General features: G+C 53.7%; 1 protein-coding gene across 2 annotated transcripts in view; it reads right to left on the reverse strand.

The window, feature by feature from the left end:
* Window positions 1-2,003: 2,003 nt before the first annotated feature.
* Window positions 2,004-27,036, reverse strand: part of FA2H (fatty acid 2-hydroxylase) — a 47,185-nt gene continuing 22,152 nt past the window's right edge. The window contains exons 2-7 of one of the 2 annotated variants that reach the window (XM_028093020.1): window positions 22,100-22,192; window positions 12,229-12,371; window positions 11,522-11,628; window positions 5,224-5,396; window positions 3,521-3,773; window positions 2,004-2,083 (exon numbers count right to left, since the gene is read on the reverse strand). In XM_028093020.1, the coding sequence (XP_027948821.1) occupies window positions 2,004-2,083; window positions 3,521-3,773; window positions 5,224-5,396; window positions 11,522-11,628; window positions 12,229-12,371; window positions 22,100-22,192 (849 nt within the window). Of the gene's footprint in view, window positions 2,084-3,520; window positions 3,774-5,223; window positions 5,397-11,521; window positions 11,629-12,228; window positions 12,372-22,099; window positions 22,200-27,036 lie in introns of both variants that reach the window. The other variant, XM_088027144.1, reaches the window with a different exon arrangement.

The raw sequence follows: 27,036 nt of genomic DNA on the forward strand, positions 1-27,036 counted from the left end.
CAGGGACGGGCCGCGGATGCCGGGACTCCTTCCGGGTGGCCAGAGCCTCACCAACATTAGCCTCCTTCCTCTTCCGGTTCCGTCCCACGTCCGGTTCTGCCGCCGCCAGACCGATTGAATCAGACACTGAGTGTCAAGGACAGGCTTCCCAGGTGGGAACTGATGTGGGTGAGAAGACCTCTTGAGAAACTCTTTTATCTGCACTGAGCTAGCCTGAATTTCTAGTTCCGGGTGTGGGCATTTGTTGTCACAGCCTTACCCCTTTGTTTTAGGACAGTCCATTGGAATCTCAGTTGGGGTCTGATAAATCCCAGAAGAAACTCCTCCGCGGTGGTGTGTCCAGGCAGTTGGTGGGCCTGACAACCCACCAACCTCCACCCCAGGCGCCAGCAGAGAGGGGCGGTGTGGTCTGCAGAGAATTTTAAAACGGTAATAAGACCGAATAAGAGGGTAAGAGTTGGTAAGCTTTTTATCATCACGATGCTCCCGCAAGTCTACACAGCCTGGTCAGTGATAAAATAAACGTTCCCTCCCCGCTGGACCAGCCACTCCCATCCCCCAGCCGGCCGCCCCTCCCCGAGCCCATGACATCTGGTGAGGCACCGTCGACAAGAGCAACAAACTTCGTTGGTTTTCTTTTTCGGCGTTTATATTTTTCAAAATATACAATTTATTTACACCTTTATTTCACAATTATAGTTTGCATATTTATTCTGAAATCTTTAAATAACTCCACGGTAAACAGTACAAATCACAGGATCCCTCACACTGCTTCTCTTTAGCCTTTACACTCGGCGAGTTTTCAGAAAATTTCAAGTAGTAACGGTTTGTGGGTCAGAAGGGCACAAGAACAGGACAGAATTTTTTTACAGAAGCCTGACATGTGGGATTAGATGGGGCAGTCTGAGCAGCTACTTGGTCTGGGGCCAGACTAAGGGCATTTATAAGGTTTATAAATAAGACTCTCTTACAAGCAGTGAGGGTTTTGGTTATGAGGAAGGAGGGGCGGGAGCCTCATCTGCTGGGGGTGGTGCTGAGAAGCAAAGGGAGAGGGAGATAAGGCACGCATGAAGGCTCCTTCTTGGTGTGAGGAGGCACGAGCTGGAAGGGTCCTGAGTGAGTGGGGTAGAGGCCCACCGATTCCAGGTGGAGGTCAAGAATGGCCAGACATGGGGTGGGGCTCCTACCCACAGAGAGGCCTCTTTAGCCTCCCCTGGGGAAAAGCTTTGTGATTCTGAAGGCAGGCGGGAGGAGGGCTAGCGAAGCTGGTGGTTCCTAAAGAAAGGGGCCTGGGCTCCCGCCAGCTTGGAGGCCCTGCCAGCAGCCCCGGGTCCTTCTGCAGGCAGGTGAGGGCCATGCGTGCAGGTGCTGGATGAGCGGTAGCCCGGCGCATCTGGCGCTACAGCTGGTGAGTGGCGGGGGACGAAGGAACTGGAGGTGGCCTGTGGGAGGCATCATGTCGTCTCTCCTTGTGAGAGCCCTTCATCCACCTCAGTGTTGTCCACTCATCAGAACAGCAAGAGCCACCAAACCCTGGCCAGGAAGGGAAGGTGAGGAAGACAAGGACATGGACCCTGCAGACCCGCTCTTTGCAGCCCCACCATGGGGGGGAGGGGTGTCCTAGGGAGTCCAAGGTGTAAGACACAGGTGGGACACAGGCTTGGCCCCAGAGGTCAGTTTCCTTCATTCCCCTTGGAAAATTCCCCGTTGACCAGGTCCTGAAGCAGTCCCGTGGGCTAAGGCTCAGGGCAGGGATGCTCGTGGGGCGGCTGGGATGCTCCAAGGAGGCGCTAGTCCCTGAGAGCGACTTGGTGGGTCAGGAGAGCCGTCTCAGGGTCAGTCCCAGTCTTCCTGGTCTCCTCAGCACCCCCACCAAGCACAAAGACCTGACAAAGCCTGTCCTGCCTGGCCAAGCAAACCTTCTTGGCAGGGTCTGGATGGGGGTTGGGGGTGGGGCAGGGGCCGTGGCCAGGCTTAGGGCAGGACGGTGGGGCTGGGAGTTGTCATTGCATCTTCAGGTGGGGTTCTTCCGGTATAAGGGTGTGGAAGAAGTGATCCCACAATTTAGAGCTGATGCCATATCCTAGAGAGGGAGACAAATGGGGAGAATATGAGGCAGTGGTGAAACGTGCGAGGGATTTCCTCGGGAAGGGAGCCTGGGGAGGGCCAGCCCGTAGGCAACATTTGAACATCTGTCCCCGATGGCCTTCCCAACTCTCAGGGCCATCCTGGCAGAAGTCCAGGGCCCGGTACTTGTGTTTCTAGTCTCCCGAGGATGCCATTAGAATAAACCCAAGTTCCTTATCCGTCCTGAGTTCCGGGGAGAGCCTGGCCCCTGTCTGATGCTTGCCCTCTCTCTCTCACACACTTCAGCCTCTTCCTTCTCTTTGGAGATGCCAAGTTCATTCCTGCTTCAGAGGCCGGAACAGAGGCTTTGCACCTGTTGCTCCTGGGATGCTCTTTCCCCGGACGCTGGATGCTGGTTCCCCTTAGCGGACGCCTTAGCTATAAAGACAGCTCTGCACAGACACCTTCCGGGACCACTCGACCCAGTGCTGTGCCGTCCGAGGCAGGAGCCCCTGGCCCATGTGGCTGTTGAGCACCTACCACGTGGCTAGAGCTATGGAGGCACTAGATTCCTAATTTCATTTTATTTTAACTGAGTTAAATTTCAATTTGAAAACGTAGTGTTGATTGAGTTACTGGAAAACTTGTAAGCACGTTTATGACAACTCAAATATATGAATCTACTTTTTTGGCTTTTTTTACAGTCAATTTTATAAACTCTAAATATAGATCAAGTATTTCTAATGAAAACTTAGCACTTGAATCGAGATGTGCTCTAAGTGCAAAGTACACATCAGATGTTGAAGACTTGATATACGACGAATGTAATATATCTCATTAGCGATTTTTTATATTGGTTACAGGTTGAAATGACGATATTTTGGTTGTACTTGGCTTAATAACATATATTATTAAAACTAATTACATCTGTGGGGCCTGGATGGCTCAGTTGGTTGGGCGTCTGCCTTTGGCTCAGGTCATGATCCCAGGGGTCCTGGGATCAAGTCCTGCATTGGGCTCTCTACTCAGCGGGGCGCCTACTTTTCCCTCTGCCCCTCCCCCTGCTCGTGCTTCTTCTCTCTCAAATAAATAAAGAAAAATCTTTTAAAAAATTAGAAAAAAACTAATTATATCTGTTTAATTTTACTTGTCAATGTAGCTACTAGAAAATCTAAAATCACATCTGTGACTTGCATTATATTTTGTTAGAGCTGGACCCTCCCCCACATCCCGTTGGTTTCTTTTCTCTATGGCCCTTAACACTGCCTAAAATTATCTTTGCTAATTTATTGATTTCCTGTTTGTCTCCCAGTGAGCAGGGTGGGAGCCCCAGACTTGCCTTACCGTGGATCTCCGGTACCCAGAACAGTGCCTGGCCCTTGCTAGGGGCTCAGTGGTGGCTGTCAAATAAATAAGTAAGCAAATGGAGGGGGCAGGGATGTGTGGGCCTCACCTGACTTCTGATGTGCAAAGTGATGCTTGGCGTGGTGGGCCTTCATGTTGTACAGGTAGGAGCCCTTGTGCGGTGAGCCGAAGTGCAGGTAGTAATGGATCATGTCATAGATGACGTAGCCCAGGAGGCCCCCCGCAAACATAGTGCCCCCCACCGCCTCAGGCAGGAGGAGCCGTAGGATTACATAGAAGAAGGCAATGCCCAGAGAAGCCGGCACGGGGGGGAAGACCAGGCGGGATTCATCAAAGGGTGCCTGTGGATGGAGAGGCTCACATGTCAGAAGACAGCCGGGCCGGCCTGCCTGTAGTCTCAGAAAGGCAGAGGATGGAGGCAGAGCAGCCCGCCCATTTCAGCGAGGTGGCAGCAGCCTGTCATGCATGGGGGTGGGGGGAGGCCTGGCACCTTCGGTGGCCTTGGGGAGGGCAGGCTGCCACGCTTGAGAGCCCTCGAGAGACTGTCCTGCTCCCAATTTCCAAGCCAGGATGGGACCTGGAAGCCTGTCCAAGTATATGGTGGTGGACAGGATGCTCACGGCTCAGAGTCCTGCTTTATGCTCATGAAGCCACTTTGGCTCTGGAATTTGCAAAGTGCTAGAGAGGAGCCCCACCACCAGACTGAGGCCTGACGTTGTCCGGGAGGGCAGCACCCCAGCAAGCTGAGGTTAATGCAGGCTCACAGGGAGGACTGGTACTGGAAGTGTTCATGGATACGTTCTCCCCATCCCCACATCCTAATGGGAGCCCTTCTTGGTTCCAAGGGGGTGTAGTCACAGTGAACCAGACAAAAGAGCCAAGCATCAGGCTCTGGAGCTTCAGAAGCCAAGGGCCGGGCATAGGGGTAAGATTTCAGAGACACCCCGGTGAGTATTCTGAGAAGAGACAGACCCTCTCTGGGCTGGGGGTGGGGGGGGAACGAGTGAGAGAAAGCGGGTGATAGCCACAGAGCAATGTGCTGATGTGGGCCTCCCTCCCCCCAGGACCAGCTCCTCGAAGAAGGAGGCAGGAAGGGAGGGAAGGGGGGAAGGAGAAAAGAAGGAAGGGATGCCCTGGGAGAGGCCGAGAAGAGCACCGTACAGGAACTGAGATGCAGGAACTGAGAGGCAGCCAGGGGGATGCAGCCTCCTCGGTCAGCCCTGGCTTCTGCTCCCAGCCTCTGGATGACATACTGTCTGTCCCCGAAGAGCCCCAGGGTGGTGGAGGGTTGAGCGCACGGACTCTGGAGTTCACAGAATGGGGCACAACCTCCTGGCTGTGCCAGGTGTGACTTTGGGCAAGTTTCTCAGTTTCTTAATTTCTCCAAGCCTCAGTTTGCTGCTCTGTGGCACGGGGAGAACTGTGGCACCATCTTCAGAAGGAAACTCCACAAGGGCCGCGACTTTTTACTGCTTTGTCCAGCGGTGTCTAGAACAGTACCCGCGCATGGTGAGCACTGGGTGAACATTTGTCAAATGAATGAATGAACTCGTTGCTGTGAGGATGATCTCTGAAATGTACCTGCAGCGTGCCTGGCGTTAGTAAGGACGGTGGGCAGGCACGCAGGCTCTCGAAGCCCACGCCCGGGTCAGATGAGGGCCCAGTCACCCCTCCGAGCAACATGAAGTGCCCTGATTGCCTCTTGCTCCCCCGCTGACCCCCACAAAGACCCGCGGCCCCCCTGCGCTGGGGACAGCTGCCAGGCCCCAGGCGGGAGCCTGCCCCGCTCACCTTGTGGTGCTGGCCGTGCAGGATGAAGTGCAGCATAATGAGGTAATGGCTGTCCCTGGGGGGCTTCATGTGGAACAGGAAGCGGTGGATGAGGTACTCTAGCAGGCTCCAGAAGAGCATCCCCAGCACGAAGAGGCCCGGGAACACAGACTGAGGCATGGCTACAGAGTACTCTGCAGAACGGCAGGAGAGAGAGAGAGAGAGAGAGAGGCCAGAGTCAGGGCAGACGGCCCCAGGGGGCAGTGATGGCTGGTGGCTCCAGGAGCCCTGTCTCTCTGCCCCATCACCTTGGGAGCAGCTGCTCTCCATTCAGCAGCTATGGGGCCAGGCCACATTGGATGGGGCTCTTGGGTCAAAATGGGAAGGAGGCCGTGAGGATCTGTCCTGGGCCGGGAGGGGTCCTCCCAGGGAACAGCGGTGCTGCCGGCCAGAGGTCTGAGATCTTGCTTGGGGGGAGTAAGAGGAGCAGCTGTTGCCAGTGCTGGAAATTTCCCTGGGGCTGTGGTCTGAGTGTCCTCCCCGCCAAATTCTCACGTGAACGGAAACCTCACTGCCAAAGGGAAGGTATTGGGAGGTGGGGCCTTTGGGGGGCTCTTAGGTCATGAGGGTGGAGCCATCACGAACAGGACTAGTGCCCTCATCAAAGAGACCCCCTGAGCTCCTCCCTGTTTCGGCCATGTGAGGATACAACAAGAAGTTTGGGACCTGCAAGGGGGCCCTCACCCGACCAGGCTGGCATCCTGATCTGGACTTCCAGTCTTTGGAACTCTGAGCAATCCATTCCTGTTTTTCATAAGCCACTCAGGCTGTGATGTTTTGTTAAAGCGGTCCAAATGGCTGACATGCCCGGGAAGGGTGACCCTGCTTTAGTGGCACCGGGGAGAGGGAGGGATGGCTCCGACTAAGACAGTAGAGCCAGGGGGCTACTGAGGAGAGATGTTTGAACAAAAAGGGACGGGGGAGGGAGGGGCAGGAGGGAGAGAAAAACCCAAGTACAGAAATCTTAACAGATAAGACTTGAAATCATAGCATACGAGGGAGATGTGGAAAACCTGAAGATGATTCGCCTGGAGACCAGAAGACGGGAGAGATGGACTTGTCATCAAGCGTGAGGTTCCCCACCCCCCACCCTCTGATGACAGTCTTAGAAGCTCTCATTTCTTGTCCCCATTCATTCTTGGCTTCACAGGGACACCAGCTCCAGTCAATGTTTTCTCCACGCCTATTCTCATTCCGAGTTGTACTTTCCTCCATGAGCCACTGCTTTGGCCAGGCTTCCTCTCCCTTTTGAAAAATAACAGCCTTCTTGAAATATAATTCACATATCCTACAATTTGCCCCCTTAAAGTGTACAATTCAGTGGTTTCTTTCATATATTCAGTATTGTGTAGCCAATCACCGGTCAATTCTAGAACATTTCTGTCACCCCAAAAAGAAACCCTGTCTCTGTTAGCGGTCACTCCTCATTTCTCCGCACTCCTGCCGTTTCCCAGCGCCTGGAAACCACAAACCTGCTTTTGGTCTACGGATTTGCCCATGCTGGACACTCCATATAAACGGAATCCTATGATGTGTGGTCTTTTATGACTGGCTTTTTTAACATATACTATTTTCAAGGCTCATCCATGTTGTAGCATGGATCCGGATGTCATTCCTTTTTAAGGCTGAATATTTTTCCATTTGTATGGATATACCGCCTCTGTTTATCCGTTCCTCAGTTGATGGACATCTGGGCTGTTTCTACTTTGGGGCTATTACGGAAAGTGCTGCTATGAGCATTCAAGTACAAGTTTTTGTGTGGGCATGGTTTCCGTTGTCCTGGGGATAAGCCTAGGAGTGAGGTTCCTGGGTCATATCGTAACTAAATTTAATCTTCTGATTTTTGTGCGATGTTTCAGGGGAGCCCATCCACAGCTTTTCAGATTCTCGAAGGATCTACGACCGATATAGTTAGAATACACAGCTCCTCTCCCTGCCTGCTGGGTCACTTGGCTTTTCTCCTCTTCTCTAGATGCCCCTTGTCCGGTGCCATCATGGAAATGCTGCCTCTGTCCCCAGCATCAAAGCCTTGATCCTCTACTCTCACACACTCTCTGCTGGATCCTGGAAGTCGGCCACACCCACAGGCCACCCCCCTCCCCCCCGCCGCCTCCATCCCCACCCAGACCTCCACCTCCACCCCGGTCCTGGACAGCCACTGGCTGCTGGGCACCTCCAGATGGCTGTCCACAGGCCCCCAAAGTCACCAGCTGTGAAGTGAGGCCAATCCTCCTCCACTTCTTCCTGCCCACCTCGTCACCCTAGGCTGCTCCTCTTGGGTTTCTTCCTCAGCCAGAGGTTCCAACATCCACCTGTGACCAAAGGCTTAACTTATCCCTCCCTCTCGCATCCACCCGGACACCAGGCCCTGTGGGTTCTCCCTCTTTAACATCTCTTGGCAAAGTAAAAGAAGCCAGATACGAAAGTCCACGTGTTGTACGATTCCACGTGTATGGAATGTCCAGAATGGGCAAATGTACGGAGGCAGGAGGTATATTTGGTGGTTACCAGGGGCTGGGGGAAGGGGAGATGGGGAGCGACTGCTCAGTGGGCACAGGGTTTCCTTTTGGGGTGGTGAAAATGTTCTGGAACTAGGCAGAGGTGGTGGTTGTACCCCGTCACGAATGTACTAAATGCCACTGAATTGATCACTTTAAAATGGTTAACTTTATGTTATGGGAACCTCATCTCAATTTTTAAAAAATCTCTCTGGTCGATTCACTGCTCTTAAATCTCCTACCACCTTATCACCTCTTGCCCAGTGAGGCATCTGCCTCCCATCCCAATCCCGTGTCCGTGCGCTGTTCAAACTCTTCAGTGGTGCCTCATTACCTTTAAGGTGAAGTGCAAACCCCCAGCAGGGCACTCAGAGTCCCTCGAGACGTGTGCTGCCGGCCACATCCCGGCCTCGTTTCCCTGTCCACCTGTCCTGGGGTCAAATCAGAGCCCTCGTGGCTCCTTAGCTGTACCTCGTCCTCCTACTTCCCCGCTCTTACCATATGCCTAATTTTGCTCATCTTGTCTTTACTTCCCTCCCTGCCCCCTTATCCTTGGAGATTCAGCCCAGGTATCTACCGCGAGAAGCCTCTGAAGATGCCCTTTATCCCCACCTGGGCTGGTTGCGGAGCTCCTGCCCCGCCCTTCACATCATGCTTGTCGCCCCTTGTCCCCATTTTACAGGCAGAGTGGTCCCCTCGTGGATGACCACAGGTGGCTGCTGAGGAAGGAAGAAAGCCCAGGAAGGCAGGGGGTGGTGGTGACCTTCTGGCTCTTTGAAACAGAATCCAGGCCCAGCCCCATTTGACAAAACAATGAAGGACCAATGTGAATCTGACCTTTTGTCCCAGGCCGAGCTGAGGGGCAGGGGAGGAAGGGTGAGCAGTAACCGTAAGAGAGCCCTGAAGGCTTCTCAGATGGGACCGTACTGCTGACTGCTGACTCAGCGGGGGGGCGGGGGGCGCAGTGGCCTTCTGCAACCCCTCCCCCACCCAGGGCCTACCAGCCAAATCCCTAGCAATTGGCACCCTAAGGCTGGCTTTCTCCTCAGTCCACTTGTTCCTAACCTGCAGCTCTGCAGATAACCGTCCCACAGAGATGAGCTCAGCGGGTGGAAGTTCATCAGGATGTCAACCTAAGCTGTGTCCGCATTTGGTACAAGATGCTTGCCTAACAGCTTTGTGTGAGTGGCCATCCGACCTTGGCGGGGCTGCTCAGGTAGGAAAGAAAGCCCTCGTTCTGGGGAAGCTCTGACACCTCTGGGGGTCCTTCAGAACACTCTGGGGAAGTACACTGAGCACAGGCTTTGGATTTGCAGACCTGGATTCAAATCCTGGCTCTGCACCACCTTGGTGTTTTCTCAACAGTAAAATGTCCTACCCACCATGAAAGGCTGTTGTTAGGATGGAGGAAACAGAATACCTGATTATATGATGTATAGGATATATATTATATAGTAAGACTAATATATAATTATATATTAATACTGATAATAATATGCTCCTCATATATAATAAGTAGCCTCTGTGATTTTCAAATGGGACCATTTAAATTTAAGTATGAGGCAAAATACATCTAGGTTCTAATTTGTGCCTACCTTGTCTTGATTCTCCTTGTAGAGTTCTGGAGGGTCCCTGGCTGAAGAAGGAGGTTCCCAGCCCAGCCCCCTGCCTCCCCCCTCCCACAGTGCAGGAGCCCTACCTTGCTGCTTAGCTCTCTTGACAGCAGGGAGGGGACTGGACACGCAGGAACGTTCCCTGGCCACAGATTTTGGTCTTGACCTTTGCTCGGGCTCCCACCACAGAGTCCCGGTGGCGGCCTGCATCCCAAGGGGGTGGCCTGCAACCCGAGGGTGCTGCGTGGCCATGGTTCTGGCGCTGTGCTTACTCTAACCTGCTCCCAGGAACCGCTCTGGGGGCCATCCTAAATTTGCAGAACCCCTCTGCTTTTTCAAGCATTTTCAACATGCACCTAGGAATGTCAGCATTGAACTGGTACCTCCATTCAGCTTCCCTGGCTCCTTGGCACCCTGACTTGTCTGCCTTTATTCCCGTACACCCTCCGTCCAGCAGCTGCACTGGGACCCTGCTGAGCATCCCCTCCCCTCCCTCTGTGGTTCTCGTCCTCTCTGCATGGGACCTGTGCCTCGCTTGATGAGCTAGGGGATGAGGGAGGGCTGTGGACACATCTCTCTCATGCAATCATTGTTGGCCTTGCGGTCACAGACTCCACCCTGGACCTCTATCAGACAGCACAGTTCAGCTCTCTGCAGAGGCCTGCCTTCGGACCCAGCCCTCAAATCACTCTGCCTGCCACGCAGAAGAGTCCCCTCCTATAGGTCAAGTCTCTGCCCGCCTCCTCACCCCAGCATCAGCCCTGTCGGCCCATCCGGCCGGAGCTGGTACCGAGTGGCATCTCTGGAGGAATCGTGCAGAGGGACCTGGGCCAAAGCTCCGGCGTCCCCCGCCCCCTCCGGCTGCCAGCCTTGGCGGCCCGGCCACTGTTGGTGATTGTTAGAGCAGCGCCGGGTGGACAGTGGGCGATTCAGTGAGCAGCCCTTCTGAGCAACAAGCCCTGTGCTGTGCCTGAGCTATTCAGCGTGGGCAGAAAAGGGTAACCTTGGCTTGCAGGGCAGGCGCGTTAACCCGCGGTGCGCAGGAGCCGTTCCAGGTGCTGGGGGGCTTCCTGCAGCTTGTCCATCTCCCACCCCAGCCTGGGCCAGCTGGGACAATGGAGGCTCTCACCACTGTGGCCTCCTGGCCCCTCTTGCCTAAGCCATTCAGACCCTCAGCTTGCCACTCCCGGCAGAGACGGGCAGGAGCGAAGCCTTGGAGTGTGGGGAGAAGGGGCCGTGTCTGGCGAGGGGGGGGAGGGCGCGGGGTTCTGACGGCTCACAGTTAGGAACGTGATGTGCCATCAGGAGAGGAAAACCCACCTCAATGACTCCCAGCAGCCCTTTCCTGCCTGTCCCCCAACCTTGCCTTGGTCTGAGCCACCCCCTGGGGGCTAGGCACCTCCCTGAGGCCGGCTGTGCTAGGGCAGGAGATCATCTGGGCAGGTGGCTTGTTCCTAGAGGCACAAGGAGGGCACTAAGCTTGGGAGGCAGGCTGGCAGAAGTGGCCACACCCAAGCCTGTCCTAGCCACGTGACCTGAATCACTTCCCTTGACCTGTCTGAGGCATACCATCTCCTCATCTCTGAAAGGGCATGATGACAGTACCTCTCTCGAGGGAAGGCTGGGAGGGTTAAGGGAGATGGTCCCTGGAAAGCAGTCGGCCTGGCCCATGGTAAGTGCTCAGCAGTGGTCAGGGGTTCTGCTGCATGGGCCTTTGCCCAGGAAACACAGTAGGATACTCCCACATCTTCCTCGCCCGTGTTCTAATCTGTGCTGTGTTTGCGGAGCATTGTGAGTCCATCTCCCGGCTGTGCACCTAGTGAAATGATCTCATTCAGCTTCTTGACCATCCCAAGCCATACATTTTCCAGCACAAGACTCAGCAAGAAGCCCTCTCCTTTACTGCTATGAAATGATTTCATTTAGTTTCTGCTAACATGTTGCTGGTTTTGTTTTGTTTTGTTTTGTTTCCTTTATCCACTTGGGGTTGGAATGGGGGGAGTCCGACATTGTTCTTTGGAAGTCTATTGCTACAGATAGGTCTCATCTACAAATGTTTGGAATGTGGCTTGGGGTTCTATGTTCTTCGAAACTCAGGACCAGAGACAGCACTGCAATCTCCTGCCTCCGGGAAGGAACCAACGTTACCTGTGCTGAAGGACTCGAAGAGTCGAACGTTGCCCTGAGCGAGGGTTCGGTAGTAGGACCAACTGAGGTACAGCATCAGGGGCATCCAGATGATAGGGACACTGTACCTGTAGGAGAGCCATCAGGGTAAGAGAGATACGTGCACTGGGGCTCGACAGCGTCCAGCTTCCCCAGAGATGCATCTCTCAACTAGAGGAAGGGATAAATGAAACCAAAGCCTATACAGAAAGCATATGGAGACATAGGGCCAAAGGGACACTGCTTTGGGGCGGGGAGGAGAAAAGAAGAGAGAGACTGTAAGTCTATCTGCTTCTCTCTCGGAGAGAAGTTATTGGCAGAAAAGAACTGCATCCCTGTGGCTAGACTCTGTGCAGCTGGATAGATGCTGACCTCTTGTGGCAAAGGAGCCAATTGCAGGCAAAATAATTCCAGTGGGCTTTAGAAGCTGGAAAATCCTCAAGAAGAGTTTGGACTAGAACAGGGTGACATTGAAAGTGGTTCCTGGCTACATGTTAGGTTGCCACTCACTCGATGGACAAGCCATGCAGAGGAATGGATTATGCCTATGGCATGTTCCACTATCCCCCAAGAGCTATAGTACAGCTCTGGGCTCTGGGGGGGGCCCCAGTTGCCCCTTCTCCTTCAGTATCTGACTGGCAGCATCAGGAGAGAGGGACAACCCACCATGGGTCCAGAGCAGGGCTCACCAGACACTCTTGGAGAGGGCCTCGATGAGGTCAGAGTGGAAGAGACGGATGGGCCTGATCACTGGCTGGTGGACCCACTCATCATACTTCTCTCCCAAGTGGCCTACCTGCCACAGTAGGGGCTTCCGCCAGTCTACCAAATCCTGCAAGAGACAAAGTCAAGTGGACTTGATATTCACACCTGTGCACACTCATTCTTCCAATATCCCGATCCCCATCCTCCACCTCAGCTCACGGGGTCTGTATGGCACAACCCACCCTTCCACTTTAATGATCCCAGAACTGACCAAGCCCCTCATCTCAGCCCCCCTGGTCATGGAAATATGATCTAGGACAGGCCCATGACCTGAGCTGGTGCAATGAGCCGTCATACACCCTTTCTTTCCTCCTGCTGGAGATGCTAAGTTGGCAGGGCATGACCCTGGAGTTGCTAGCAGAGCCTACCTGAGGACTTGGTTAACACAGAGGATAGCCAAACCAGGAGCTGGAGACACTGAATCTGGGTGATGACACCTGCACACCCAGATTCAGCCACGCTTGAAGGCTGAAGTCCTTCCCAGGACTCTTTAGGTACAGGAGCCAATACATTCTGTACTGGTAATAAAAGGGGCCTTTTCCCTTTTACCATGGCTTTCTTCTTGATGTTGAGTGATTCATTCATTCATTCATTCATTCATTCAAAAATTTGCTTGCTATTTCATGTGTGTGTGTATTTTTATGCAAGCTGCTGAGAAAAATAAACAGGAATATAAATGACCATCTTTGCTTTATCTAGCTTAGTGCTTAATCAGAGTAGACTCTAGAGTCAGGTCCAGGTACAGATCCTGGCTCCAACACTTACTGTGTGACCTTGGGCAAATTACTTGACCTCTCTGAGCTTCAGCTTCCCCAGCTATGAGATGGAAGTAATAATAATAGTACCTGCCTAAAGTGCTCGGCAACATGAAACATGCCAGGCAAGATAGTTTGTTTAGTGGTGACGCAGGTAGGCTGAGATCAGGAGGCAGAATGACTGGTACAAATGCCTGGGTCCAGGGTCGAAGAGAAAGACTTTGCAGAAAACCCGGGGGTTGGGCTAGAGCTCGCACAACATGGAGGACTCAGAAAGGAGGAGAGGGGAAGGGTATAGAGGGAGACATGGAGTTGAGAATGACTGCGGCCCATCTGGTACCTTGACACTGATCCGCAGGGCAGTAGGAAGAAATCTGCTGACAGCTTTAGATGGCAGAACACCCCGTACCAGGCCCACGACTTGGCACTTTTTCCTCCAGGCCAACTGTTTCCAAGGTAGGGATGTACACATATCCTAGGGGTACTCACAGGCTGGTCCACAGATGCAGGGAGAGAATATTAGGGACTCCTTCTATTTGTGATATATTTATCTCATCTTTAAACCACATATTTTCTAATGTACATGGTACAAGAGTACATTAGCACATGCAAATAATTTATAGAAAATTAAAATGGACATAGAATGGAGAATGTGCTCTAAATGTTTTACTCATAGGGATGCAAGATAAAAAAAAAAAACTTGGAAGCTGCAGCTCTAGGCAATGGGAAGCTCTTAAAGGTTTCTGAAAGTCCGTGTATTGAAGAAGATTAATCTGGACCAAAATCAGTCAACTAAAACTGGTAAAGAACAACTAATTTGTAGTGAGGGACCACCTTCAAAGAATGACTCTGCCATTTATCAGAAGTGGGCAAATGCCTTTACCTCTTGGAGCTCCTAGGCTCTCACCTCTATAAAGCCGGTGTGCTCTGACCTACCACCCACAATAGGAGAGAGGGTGAGATGTGCCCAGTGAGTGGTGGGTGCCAGTAAATCTCCAATATAAGGGAGGTAGGCGGCCACTGAGGGTGAGAAGAGAGATAGTGTCAGGAGAGTAAAGGAGAGGAAAAGGAGGTGTACGTGGAGGGAGAGCTCTCGAGCCTGGGAGAAGGAGTCAACAGTGATTCAGAGACCTGTCTTCCCACATCCCTGGCTGGAATGTCATCCTTGCCCAGACCTCCATGCCAAAGCTCGCATAGCTTTAGCAGATCTCCCAGCCCTGCCACAGGTGAAACCAGCCCCACTATCACTGCCTTGGAGCAGGGGCGTAGGGGCCTTGGGGCAAGCAGGGAATTCACTGGGCATTCTTCTGTGCCTGTGACCAGGGGAAAAGGCCCAAGGATCTTTGTGGTTCCTGCCACGTGAACTCGGTAATTCCCACGTAGTGGCTGCCTTCCTGCTTCTCAGGCTAGGAGATGACTCAAGTCAGCCTGGAGCCCCATCCCATTCAGCACCAGTCATACCAGACAATCACCCAAACTCCACCTGGTGCCTGCTCCCTTCCTGGCCCCAGTACCCATGCCTCCTTGACTTTCTTTCTTGGGTCTCGTAGCAAACAGATTCATTGGGTGCAGGCTGTCTCATTCCCTCCACTCCTCTGCCTCATGTCTCTACACATGCACGCACATAGCACCACCGCTACCCGGAGAAAGGACTGGAGGAACCAGCTAGTGGCCTGTATTTACACCTTATCTTGCAGCAGCCTGCAGAGCCCCACCTCAGAGGAAGCAAAGCCAGGGTCATGGTGAGAGCTTGAGGCTTTGTCCCAGTTGCAATTACCTTGAGAACTAACATTCGCAGAGCATTTGTCATGTGCCAAGCATGGTTCTAAACATGTTATATGAATTAAATAATTTGAGGAAAAAGAAAAAGAAAAAGAAGGGAATAAATAATTTGATCCTCACCATACCCCTAACTAGGCAGGTACTGTTATTATTGCTATTTTGCAGACGGGAAATGAAGCTGGGCAATTTGCCCAAGGTTGCCCAGTTATGTCTTCTTGATGAATTGGCTCCTTTATCATTGGGTAATAGCCATCTTGGTCCCTGGTAATATTCCTTGTCCCGAAGCCCACTTTCTCTGATTTTAATGGAACCACTACTGGGCTTTCTTTATGCTTGGTGTTTGCATGGTCTATCTTTTCCCACCCTTTTACTTTCCTCTTGCATATGTCTTTACATTTGAAGTGCATCTCCTGAAGACAGCATATAGTTGGGTCTTGCTTTTTTAATCTAGTCAGACAATCTCTGCCTTTTAATTGGAGTGTTTTGTCCATTTACATTTAATGCTGGGGTAGGTCTGTCATCTTGCTGTTTGTTTTCTGTCTCCTCTGCCTTCTTTTCTTGTCTTGTTTGTATTAATCAAGTATTTAGAAATATTTTTTAAAAAGATTATATTTGAGAGAGAGAGAGAGAGAAAACGAGTAATAGGGAGGGGGAGAGAGAAAGAGAGAGTGAGAAGCAGACTCCCTGCTGAGCAGGAAGCCTGATGTGGGGTTCAATCCCAGGACCCGGAGATCATGACCTGAGCCGATGAGAGATGCTTAACCGACTGAGCCACCCAGGTGCCCTGAAATAGTCTATATTATAATCTCTGTTGGCTTTTTAGCTATGCCCTTTTGTATTTTTCCCACAGTTGCTGCTCTAAGGATAATATGCATCCTTAACTTATCACCATGTATCTTGAATGAAACCCCTGGATTTTCTATGTTCCATTTTGGCATGTTACACACAACATTCCATGCCTTTTTTCATTCGTACACGTAATTCAAACTTAGCTAACTTAGACAGTGAACGTTTCTAGCTATAACAAGCTGTATGGCCAGGCAGGCCCCTCTCTCAGCCTAGCAGTGGTTTGGGCAAATTTTTACCTATTGATCCATTTTGCCCTTATTTCATAAAGTGAGTAGAAAACAGCATGGGACTTATAAGCTTAATTCAGTTGCGACACAGGAAGAATGTCTAGGTGAGCAGCAAACCGGGATTCCAGCCTGAATCCTACACCCTATTGCAAAGAGAACAGAACAATAGGGCAGCAGATAGGAGGTCTGGTTGTTTTCAGGTGTGGTAGTCAGGGCCAGCCCCCTCAGCCCCCCACCCCCTTGAACACAGGGGTCTCCCGTTCGATGTCCTGTGGCCCATCTGGTCTTTGGAGATGACTTTGGTTCCTCCCTGGGTAGACCAGTGGTCACTGGCCACTGTACAAATGGCAGACTTGCTGTCTAGAGTTGGTTGCAAGGCTGCCTCTGACCTACTCCCCAGCCCAGTCTTCCCTTCACACAGTCTCCCGGGGGATGGGACATTCACCATACGCTCAACCTTGATTTAGACAGTACATGCACCAACGAGGTGTCTTTTCTCAATTCTCTTCCAGTCCTGATCGCTGACAGAGAAAGTCTCAGCTGGGTCCTAACACGTCCAGCACCACTCACTCACTCACTGGGTCGTTTCCAACATGGCACCTGTCTGGGAACTGCTCTTGAGAAGGGAGGACAGTAAGAGAGGACAGCCCAGGATCTGATGGGATAGGAAGATGGGAATCCAAAGAAAGTCCCTGGCTAATGATCCCTTGGCTCCTTAGTCCTCCCAAACAAATGGCTCTCTTCTTCCCCCTCCCAGCTCCTGGTCCTGGCCCCTTCCCACCCCCACTTCCTCAGGCTCTGGGACACAAGGAACGCATGGGCAAAGGTCTGTGGCTTCTGCGTGAGGCTGAGTGGGGAAAAGGAGGTGAGAACAGACCCCTGACCACACCTCCGGTTCCCAGGCATCCGGGGGCTTCCACAGCCACCTTCTCCATAGCAAATTCTCCTTTTACAGATGCGGAGCCTGATGCTCAGAGACTACAAGTGATTCACTCAGGGGTACCCAGTTAAAGCTGACTGTGTGAATGAAGGTGAAGATATACCCAGAAACTGCTTGTTGAGGGCGGGGGTGGGGGTCCTTTAAGGAACTCAAAAATCCTGTGCAACAGGCTGGGCCCCAGGAAACACATGCAAATGGGGTAAGTTTGGCCCAAGTCCTACTCCCCTCCCCCACCCAGCTCTGCCCCTGACCCAAGGGAGGGGGAGGGCTCTCCTGGGCTATGTCTGGAATGCAGCAAGGCCTGCAGGGGGAAAGGGCAGCCTGCTGCCCAGAGGGAGCACGGGAGGGCTTGCATGCCACCAGGGTTGGAAGGGGGCCTCCTCTGTGCCCCAGGTCCCCCTCCTCCCAGGCAGCACAGGGACAAGGTGGCACAGAACTCTTCCCGGGGGCCACCCCAGCTCAGGAGTGGCGAGTGGGGAATCTGCTTTGCCCTAGACAGGGCACATGTGAGGAGAGGGGGCCGCTGGGCCAGCATTCCTCCCACCTCCACAGCCGTGACCTAAGGACAAGAGTGAGAACAAGCAGCTCCACCAGAATCCCAGCTACTGTTTCTCTGTCCTTGTCGTAGGCCCCCTGGGCTCAGCCTTCATGTCCATTATCCTACATGAGCTGTGATTTTGAGAGCTAGAGCCTGAGACGACCCCATTCTACAGATGAGGAGACTGAGGTCAGATGCTCAATGGTCTATGCTGCAGACAGGACCTGCACCCAAGCCAGCCCAGCTCCAGAGCCCAGGGTCTCAACCACAGGGCTGGGAGGCCTCCTATTAGCTGGCTCAGGCCCCCCGTGGCTGCGAATTCCCCAGCACAGAGGATCTGAGGGCCCCACAGGGGCCTTAAGGGGTGGCTGCAGGCCCGTCCTGTACAGTCTAACGGGGGGCCCCCAGCTGGACAAGCTCAAGTCCACAGAGGCAGTTCCGGTCCACCCACTTCCTCCGTGTACCCAGGGGAAGTGGTAGCCTCAGGCTTCCTCGCCATGAGGGTTCAGAGATGAGTGTGGCCGGGAAGCAGGGGTGAAGGGCCAGACCCCAGAGAGAGAGAGAAGGTCTGGCCGTGTCATACAGAAAGTCAGTGGGACCTCAGTCCTCGGGGCTGAAGAACAGCAGAGGCACCTGCCCTGCCCCCCATCCCAAAGCAAGGTTGGTTGGTCTTTCACCAGCAGCACACTTTCTATACCCCTTCCTACATTTCCAGATCCTCCTAATAAACCCACGTACGGGGTGGGAATAATTTCCTCCACCTTGCAGATAAATAGACCTGGAGCCGTGTGTGGCCACCCAGGTATAAGTCCCGCCCCTCCCACCTCCCCACCAGCCCCGTCCACTGCCCTCGCAGGGATACAGAGGGCAGAGCCCACCCTGCGCACCTGCCTGTTTCCCTTCTGGGGGCAGGTATTTTTCTAAGCACCGCTGAGCACTGCAGAAGAGGGGCCGGGAGCTCTGGGCAAGGCGGCGAGCAGGGAAGAGACTCGGTAGACCTGGGCCCCACAAGGACAGCCTTGAGGAGGTCCCTGGGGGTCTCTCTGGGCAGCTGGACTCTCTCAACGCCTACCCTGAGGAGGGTCAAGGTGAGAAAGGAGGCCCAAGGTGACCGGGGGACAGAGTGTGGGGAGGTGAGTCAGGCCCGCACCCACAGTGTTGAGGTTGACCCTTCCCCGGATGTGGGCTGGCCAAGAGTGCCCTTGTTCTGATCCAGGGGCTCCTCTCCCCAGTTCTCAGGGACTTATCTGAGGGTCCCGAAAGGTTAAACCCACGTAGCCCACATCAACATCTGCGTAGGCCCTGGGGGCCCCTGGAGCAGCCCCTGATGCCAAGGATTATGTGGGTGGGGCTGTGTGTGTGTGTGTGTGTGTGTGTGTACGGGACCTGGGGCTGGAGAGCCTACTGCTGCATATGGCTTTGTAAGACCCCTGGCTGGATGATTCTACCTGTTTCTGAGGGGAAGAGAATGGGCCTCACCCACTGGTAGCCAGGGGAGCTGGAGCGGTCTGTTGGAACAGTTCTGGCTTCGCCCCAGGCAGGATGGGGAAGAAGCCTGAACCTCAGCCTCCTCCCTCCCTTCTGCCAGCCCCCCTCCCAGGACAGGCCGTAGGCTCTTCTTCTGGGCCAGCTGTCAGGGGGGAAGGGATCCAGGATATGCAGCAAGGGAGGGGGCTCCACAGGAACCACGGGCTGCGCGGCTAAGCCAACTAGCAGAGTGACTTTGGGCCAGAGACTTCGGTTCTTCCTCGTTAGTTAAATCAGGATCATTCTAATCCTTACCCTGTCCTGTTGCTGAAAGGATTAAATCAGGTAATAGATAATATATATAAACTGCCCTGCCCAGTGTCTGGCATGTGGTTAGAGCTCAATGAAAGAAGCGTTAATTCAGTGGTAACCCCGCTGCCCAGGGGGTTCTGGAAACCCCTCAAACCCCACCAGTTCTATCTGGTTCCTGGGAGGCTGGCCCCCAAAGTGGGAAGGGTGGAGGAGGCTGCCGTGGGTGGGGGCGGGGCAGTCAATGTGAAAAGATGCAGTGGGGCAAATGGGACAGGTATGCCTAGAAGCCAGGGCCACCTGTACCCAGGCAAGCTCCAGGCTGGCCGGGCTCCAGAACAGAGGGAGAGACAAGTAGGGCATAGTGTAGGGTGAGGTGCCACAATGTAGTTTCTCATCCTGCAAGGAAGCTTGGCTCCTGCCCCGCTGAGTGATCGAAGGAATGGTTTAGAAATTGTTCCAGTAAAATCCCACGTAGAGCCCAAACGTCAGACCACACCGCACCTCTAAACAGGACGGGGCACTCTGGACCCCTTCCGGGCCCTTTCTGCTGCCTTTTTAGAACTTTCCACCCTTTGCCCTGGCACCCCATCTCAGTTGCCCCTCACTATTCCCCCTCCAGCTTCTAGGGCTAGGGAGGCTGCGTTCTGGAAGCTAAGACTCCCTTCCTTGGCAGCACCCAGAGGGGCTCCCGTTGAATGCAAAACACTAAGAGTTAACTCCAGCAAGTCCTTCTGCTCCAGGAATGGTGTGCAAGTCCACCCCAGGCCTGGGGAAGCCCGGTCAAGGCAAAGCTGCAGCCTTCTTGGCCTCTCTCCACAGCTCCTCAAGGTCCAGACCCAACGGACCCACCCAAGCCCCTGACCTGGGGCAGAAACAGATGTAGGGTTTATTTAAATCAGACCAGGGACTTGGGGGCTCTCCCAGCATCTCCACTTCCCATAAGGGGCTGGGATTGACCATTGGGTAGATGAATTCAAAAATAAGAAAAAGCTAGCAAAGCACTGTTCCCTTTCCCTGGGAGGCCCAGCTCTCTGTGCTGAGCCCCACTGCCCCCAGTGGGGCTGCGGGGCGGGGGGCCCTTGCCAGAGCAGGTCTCCGCAGTGTGTCTCAGCCCGGAGACACAGGAGGAGGGGGAGGAGGAAGAGAGAACAGTGTGTGAAAGAGAATGACAGGAGCAGGGAAATGAGTCAGGCTGTGCTGGCAAGGAGCCAGGAGCAGGCCCTGGGAGGGGAGGCAGGCGGGAGGCCCCTCTTCCCCTCTGGTGGGGCCGGGGGGCGGGGGGCGGGCTGGGGTAATGGCGGAACAGGACTTGACTTCTCCTCTCCCTGCCTCACGCAGTGACATGGCTCGGGTCAGCCTAGAACCTGTAGCCTGGCAGGAGACTCGGAGGACCCTTCCCGGGGGGGCAGGGCCAGCAGTGCAGGATCTGCTTGTCCCCAGGCAGCCTCCAACGACAGCCCCCTCCCTTCCAGGATGATTCTTCCCTGCCACTGCACCACAGGGCTGTCCATATGCACCCAGCCCCGGTGGGCTCTCTCCTCAGAGTATTTTCTTTCCAACACTCAACCCCCAAGCCAGGCACACAGACGCTGGCCCTAACGATCCTTCTGCACCGCTCCTTTCGGTGCCATCCACTGGTCCCTGAGCCCTAAGCTGGACACCCTGCAGCTCACTCTCTGGTCCTGCCCTCTCTCCAGCGCCTCCTCATCTCCCTCCGCAGCTCCTCGTCCTCTAGGATGAGACCCTGACTCCACAGCTTCCGGGATCCTTGACCCATTCAAGCTGGCCGTCTCCCTCTCCATCCTACCCACGTGCAGAACAAGCTCAAGCCCCCAAAACTTCCAGAGAAGTCAGCCACTTGTACCGAGACCCTCCCAACCTCAGACCTTGGCCTGGGCAACAAGCACTGTGGCCAAACCCAGGGGTTGAGGTCAGGACCCCCAGTTCTGGTGAACCCTCTGGGGGCAAGCTGTGGGGCAAGGCTTCCCTCTCGCGGGCCCATTTCCCTTTTGGTTGTCATGCCTCCCCGAGGGAGACGGGCCCCAGAACAACTTGTCCGGACCTCTCTAGTAGAGCACCCAAGTGTCTTTGCCATGGGCTGGCGGGCTCCCCCAGAGGCAGTGCCAATTCCCATGGGACAGACACTGTCTCCGAGTTCCTGGGGTCCTGGCCAAAGGGGCCCAGGAAACAGTCCGCTCTGTGGAGTCCTCCCCACCTCTGGCCACCTGTGTTCTCTGGGTGTGCTTCTCACGTCTCCCCGTGTTGTAATAACTGTGGGTGAGGGTGGTCTGTCCGTCCCAGCAGGTGGTGAGCTCCCTGGGGGCTGGGGCCTGTCCCGATTGTGTTTTGTCCTCCGTGTCTAACACAGGTGGGGGCCATTTATGGATGGGCCTAGTAAGATCTATTCCAGGATTGGGACAGTCCCACAACCCAGGTTGGAGGGAAATGGCACTCAAGTCGGGTTCCCCCCCTGATCTCCCAGGCATCGCCCCCCCCCCCCCCGGCGGACAAATGCCTCCCCTGGCCTCAGCAGGCTCCCAAGCCCCTGTGGGCTGCTGACTCTTGAGAGGGATTGTTGGCCGCTGGGGGCAGCTCCGCACTGCATGCTGGTCGAGGCGGGCACGTCTGGACCTTCTGAACTTGTCATCATGCTCTTCTTAGCTCCAGATCCCCGTGGGAGACCGCCCTTTGGGGTGTTCACGGCCGGGGTCTGCATAGACCTCCTGTGCACAGCTTCCCCACACCCACTCCCATCAGCTGGGGTTTGCTGCCCTAGATCATGCTTGTGGGCTATGAGCACCAGCTTCCCCATCCTCATCTCTCTTGGGAAAACTTTATGAATAACCACAGCCTTTGGCTCCACACACTCTCGCCCTGGCCCCAGGAGCCCTGGATCGTCACCCTGCCCTGCCCTGCACCAGCTACCTTGTCCCAATCCACCACTTTGAGCTTTGGCTCCAACCAAGGGTCTGTCTTCTGAGTGTTTGCAGAGGTCAAAGTCCCATTCTCCGCGGAGCCCTGCGGAGAGAAGATACAGGTGATTACCTACGGTTCTGGGTGAGGGTCGGGGGCTGGGGGAGAAGGGAGCAGGGAGCCGCCCCACGGCGCGTGGCGAGAGCCCCATACTGGGGCAGGGTGGGGGTGGGTGGGTAGGGTGGAAATCAAGGACGCTGAGTGCATCTGAAAATAGGTAGATGCTGATTGTGTTATTCTCTGTACTTTTCTTCTCCTGTTAAAAAAATAATTTCTGCCCCAACAAGAGGGAGAAAGATACGGGAGAGAAAAGAAGCCTGGCAGAGAGGCGGTAGGGAAGTGAGAGCCATCAGTGGGTTCGCTGTAGGCAAGGGGACTCCTGCCAGTCTCTCTAGGTCCCTGGCAGGTGTCAGGCAGAGAGAATCACAGGGTGGCACCCTGGGTACCTGGCAGCCTCACTGTGTCATGCCGATGACTATACCAGCTCCCTCCCTTCCTGGTAAGATCATGCCAGAGCCTGTGCTGGGGCATCTAGGACCACCTGCCCATCAGAAAGGCAGCAGAGAGAGGGAGACGGTCCCTCCAGGAACTCCTATGCGTGGGTCAGCAGCCGTACGTGGGGCGGAACTGGCAGGGAGGTGCCCAGATGGGCTCAAGGTGAAACCGAAGTCACAAAGAGGCCAAGTCAGAAGGAGATGGAATGTACTGGGAAGGTCACATAGCTGCAGCTGGCCCTGACGTCACACAGGGTGAGGCTGGGGAGGGCAGGCCGGTGCGTAGGTGAAACTCACGTCTTTCTGCAGGAAAGGGGGGCGGGGAGAGCCCTTGCCAAGGGGAGGCCTGCCTGGGACTAAAGGGAACCGTGGTGCTGGTGGCCATGGCGGGGCCCCTGGAAGCAGGGTACTGGCAAGAACTGAGGAGCCTGTTTGGAAAGCCCTTTGGGGTTTCTATTGGCACAATCCTTACAGTTTTGCTTCCAAATGAACCAAGTGAAACTGGTGGTGACAGTGATGCTGGCATTTTTCTGGGGGAAACCCATATTAACCCAAGTAAAAGTAGGCTTTCTGTCTCAGGGTTGATAGCTCAGTATCTTAGTCTGGGCCACCATGCTGATACTTGAATTCTTTAAAAAAGCATCCCGGATGACCCCTTAAGGACAAAGAAGAGTGCGTTTTATAGCATATCCTGCAATGAAACTCCTTAAGTATCTGATATAAATGTCCTATAATACACCTGTCCCTTCTAGTTCCATTCTAGCCTCAAAATATCCCAGAGCGCCCCCAATCACTGAGGTATTGATTCTCCCTCCCTCCTGGCTAGTCATTTTCTCCTGGGCACCCCAAATCCTTTCTTAAGTAGGGTAATCTGATCCTCCTCTGCACCATCCACCCCCCCCCAATCCCCACACATCCCAAACCGGGCAGGGGAACTGTCATCCCAAGGATTAGCATTTAATATCTTTGTGCTAGGCTTTTCAGACATCCCTGAATAGCAGACACAGATCTGTTTGGGGCACAGCCACCTGAACAACGATGAAGCAGAGGAAAGGGCGTCCCCTCACAGCACAGGGCACAGAGCACCCATCTATCCAACCCATGTTTCTACTCACTCAAGTCTGGACTGTTCTCCGAGAGTTCCAGTCCCTGGAAAAGTCCTCATTCTGCCCACCTGGCTGCCTCAAGTTTTCAGGGATCGCTCCTGGTTCCTTCTCTCTAGGACTGTGCACGCTTTTTCTTTTTCACCTGCCAGCCTGACACATATTTGAGGACAGCCCACAGCCCACCCCCTGCCACCCGGCTTTTCCCCAAGACCCTCTGAGGACACAACAGGGTCTCTAAGCATAAGGATTGGCCCTCTGTTTCTCTTCCATGGCAGATGTGATGGGACCAGCACAGAGCCCAGCAGGGCTCGTGCCTCCCTGGCATGGAACGTCATGGGAGCTGAGCTTCCACCGGCCTTTGGGCAGCCCTCCTGTGCACTCATTCACTTAGCTTAGGCCACCTGGAGCCTTTTGTATGGGCTGCTGCTGCTGGCATTGTGTGCAAGGCTGACGTGGTCCAGGAGGTGATTTGGACCTGCACGCCTGTTCACTGGACAGCCCCGAAAGATGTGTGATGACTGGGCGCCCAGAACAGTGATGGGGCGGGCGGGGAGAGGGCGAGTAGCAGGCAATGGAAAACAGAGAAAGCCCGGAAATGAGATCTGCCACGGGAAGTCTGCAGGGACAGGAAGCCTTGGCCCCATACCAGCTTCCTCTTCGGGGCTAATGGTCTCCGTGCAATATCACTGCCTCTTCTCCAGATTTTCCCTCCCACACAGCTTTCCTCCATTCACCCGTCGACACACATGTTTGAGCACCCACGATGTGCCAGAGCATCAGCCCAGAAGACGCCCTCTCTGACCCTGGCCCCACTCCTGGCCTCTGGAGAATGTTCCCAACTGCCCACATCATCGTCTGACCCAAAAGCCCCGCTGACCCCTCTGATGCCACTTCCTAAAAGTGAACATAGCATCATCCCCTGTAAGTCGGCTTATGGTTGACCTCCCTATATTTAAAATCTTTCCCCTGTATTTCCAAACTCCTCTGCTGTTATACTCTTGGATGAACCCTAATTTTTCCCTCTAGAAGGAAAAGACATTTTCCTTCTCAAATGTCATCCTCCCAGGATGATGACAAAGATTAATATTCACGGGGCGCCTGGGTGGCTCAGTTGTTAAGCGTCTGCCTTCGGCTCAGGTCATGATCCCGGGGTCCTGGGCTCAAGCCCCGCATCGGGCTCCCTGCTCGGTGGGAAGCCTGCTTCTCCCTCTCCCACTCCCCCTGCTTGTGTTCCTTCTCTCGCTGTGTCTCTCTCTGTCAAATAAATAAATAAAATCTTAAGAAAAAAGATTAATATTCACAAACGCTTCCTACGTACCCAGCTTGTCATCATCCTAGCAACTGTATGAACAACTCTATGACCTCTTCATTTTCCAGTGTTTAAAAAATCATACTTTCCACGTGTCCCACTGTCCCCGTTGGTTATTTATAATTTCCTGCCCCTTGCTGTTTTTTGTATGTTTGGGTGATTACCTTGTTTGTCCAATGGTGTTATAGATTCCAATAGGGCAGGATACGTTTCCTCTTTCTTAGCGTGCCTGGGATGGGCTCCTGAAAATCCTAAATAGTCTACTCATTCTTTCTTTCTTTTTTCTTTAAGATTTTATTTATTTATTTGAGAGAGAGAGAGTGCAAGCATGAATTGGGGGAGGGGCAGAGGGAGAAGCAGACTCCCCACGGAGCAGGGAGCCCGATGCAGGGCTCCATCCCAGGACCTTGGGATCACGACCTGAGCCAAAGGCAGACGCTCAACCGACTGAGCCACCCAGGCGCCCCACTACTCATTATTTCTTGAGTGGGCCATGTGTCAATGTCCTTTGCCAAATGGCCAGGGTTCCCTGAGGCTTCTGCAGGATGGTGGGCTTGGCTGCTGGGGATAAAACCCTGGGGTTCTGCAGGGCTCCTGCTTCCTGGAAATGGAAAACAAATCTGCTTCGAGGAGAGAAGTGGCCCAGGACACTGAACACACCATCTTAAAATGCCACTTTGGATACGACAGTGCCCAGATACAAGGGTCAGAGTTGCAATAATCTGGGCCATATATCCTTGGTGCGCTTTGGCCAAGTACAATGGAATAAGCAGAACTAAAGTTGCCTCAGACTGATACAGGAGTGCTGGCCTTTTATTTTGCCAAATAAACATATTTTTAAAAATTATCAGCAGCAGCATTTCATAAATGAAAGGAAATTTCCAGACCAAATAGGTAGGAAATGCATACTTCCAGAATAAAAGGCAGTTCTTCCTAAGGAAGGACATTTGGCAACTTTACACTGACTTTTTTTTTTTAAGGGTCCAGTTTGTAAACATTTTTAATGCAGAAAAATTACAACCTAAAATTTTGTTTTTCAATTATTTTCTTGGTTCAAAGTAGCCGGTGTGGGGCTCTATAGACTACGAGGAACAGGAAGTAGAGCAAATGTTCACTTGTTCCAGTTCTAAGGTTTTCTTTCTTTCTCTTTCTTTTCTTTTCTTCTTCCTTCCTTCCTTCCTTCCTTTCTGTTAGATTTACTTATTTATTTGGGAGAAAGAGAGTGGGGGGAGGGGCAGATGGAGAGAATCTCCAAGCGGACTCCACGCTGAGTGTGGAGCCCCATGCAGGGCTCGATCCCACGACCCCGAGATCACCGCCTGGGCTGAAACCAAGACTGGGACGCTCAACCCACTGAGCTGCCCAGGCGCCCCGCCCCTAAGTTTTTCTTAAAAATTGCTAAAAACCCAGGTTCACAGACAGGTGTTGGCTTCCAATGGAAACAATGGAACTCTGGAACAGTTCTTGTCGCTCATCTGGAAATATTCCAGGTGAAAGGAGAGAAGTGGGAGAGAGCCACGTCCACACGGCAGGGCTCACAGGGCTTGCCTCCCCAGCACCAAGCAGCGGGAGATTCCCTCAGGACGGGCCCCTCGAACCCTGGGCCAGACCCGCGCGAACGAAGGCTGGCATGGGGGTGCACTGCGCACGCGCGGAGGAGGAGGAGGAGGAGGAGGAGGAGGAGGAAAAGAGGGAGGCGGGGAAGGGAGCAGGCTCCACTTCTTGTCCTTTTCTTCCCTCTTTCTGCCGCCCCAGCCTGATCTCAACCTGAGAGCGCCGGAAGCACCAGGTAGCAGTGTCGTGGGTGATACGCTCTTGGCAAATACATCCCAGACTGACCGTATAAGCAAGGTGCTCTCCAGGTGGCCTCATCGGGACCACACCCCTCCCTGGCAGAAGCCCAGGTTCTTAATCAGAAGGCGGTCCACACCTCTGGTCTGGGAGGAGACTTCAAGGAGAGTGAGGACGAGCAGCACGTTG

The sequence above is a fragment of the Eumetopias jubatus genome, unplaced genomic scaffold (genome assembly GCF_037043125.1).
Source record: "Eumetopias jubatus isolate StellerSeaLion01/CBP00866 unplaced genomic scaffold, mEumJub1_p1.0 scaffold_10, whole genome shotgun sequence".
NCBI classification, from domain to species: Eukaryota; Metazoa; Chordata; class Mammalia; order Carnivora; family Otariidae; genus Eumetopias; species Eumetopias jubatus.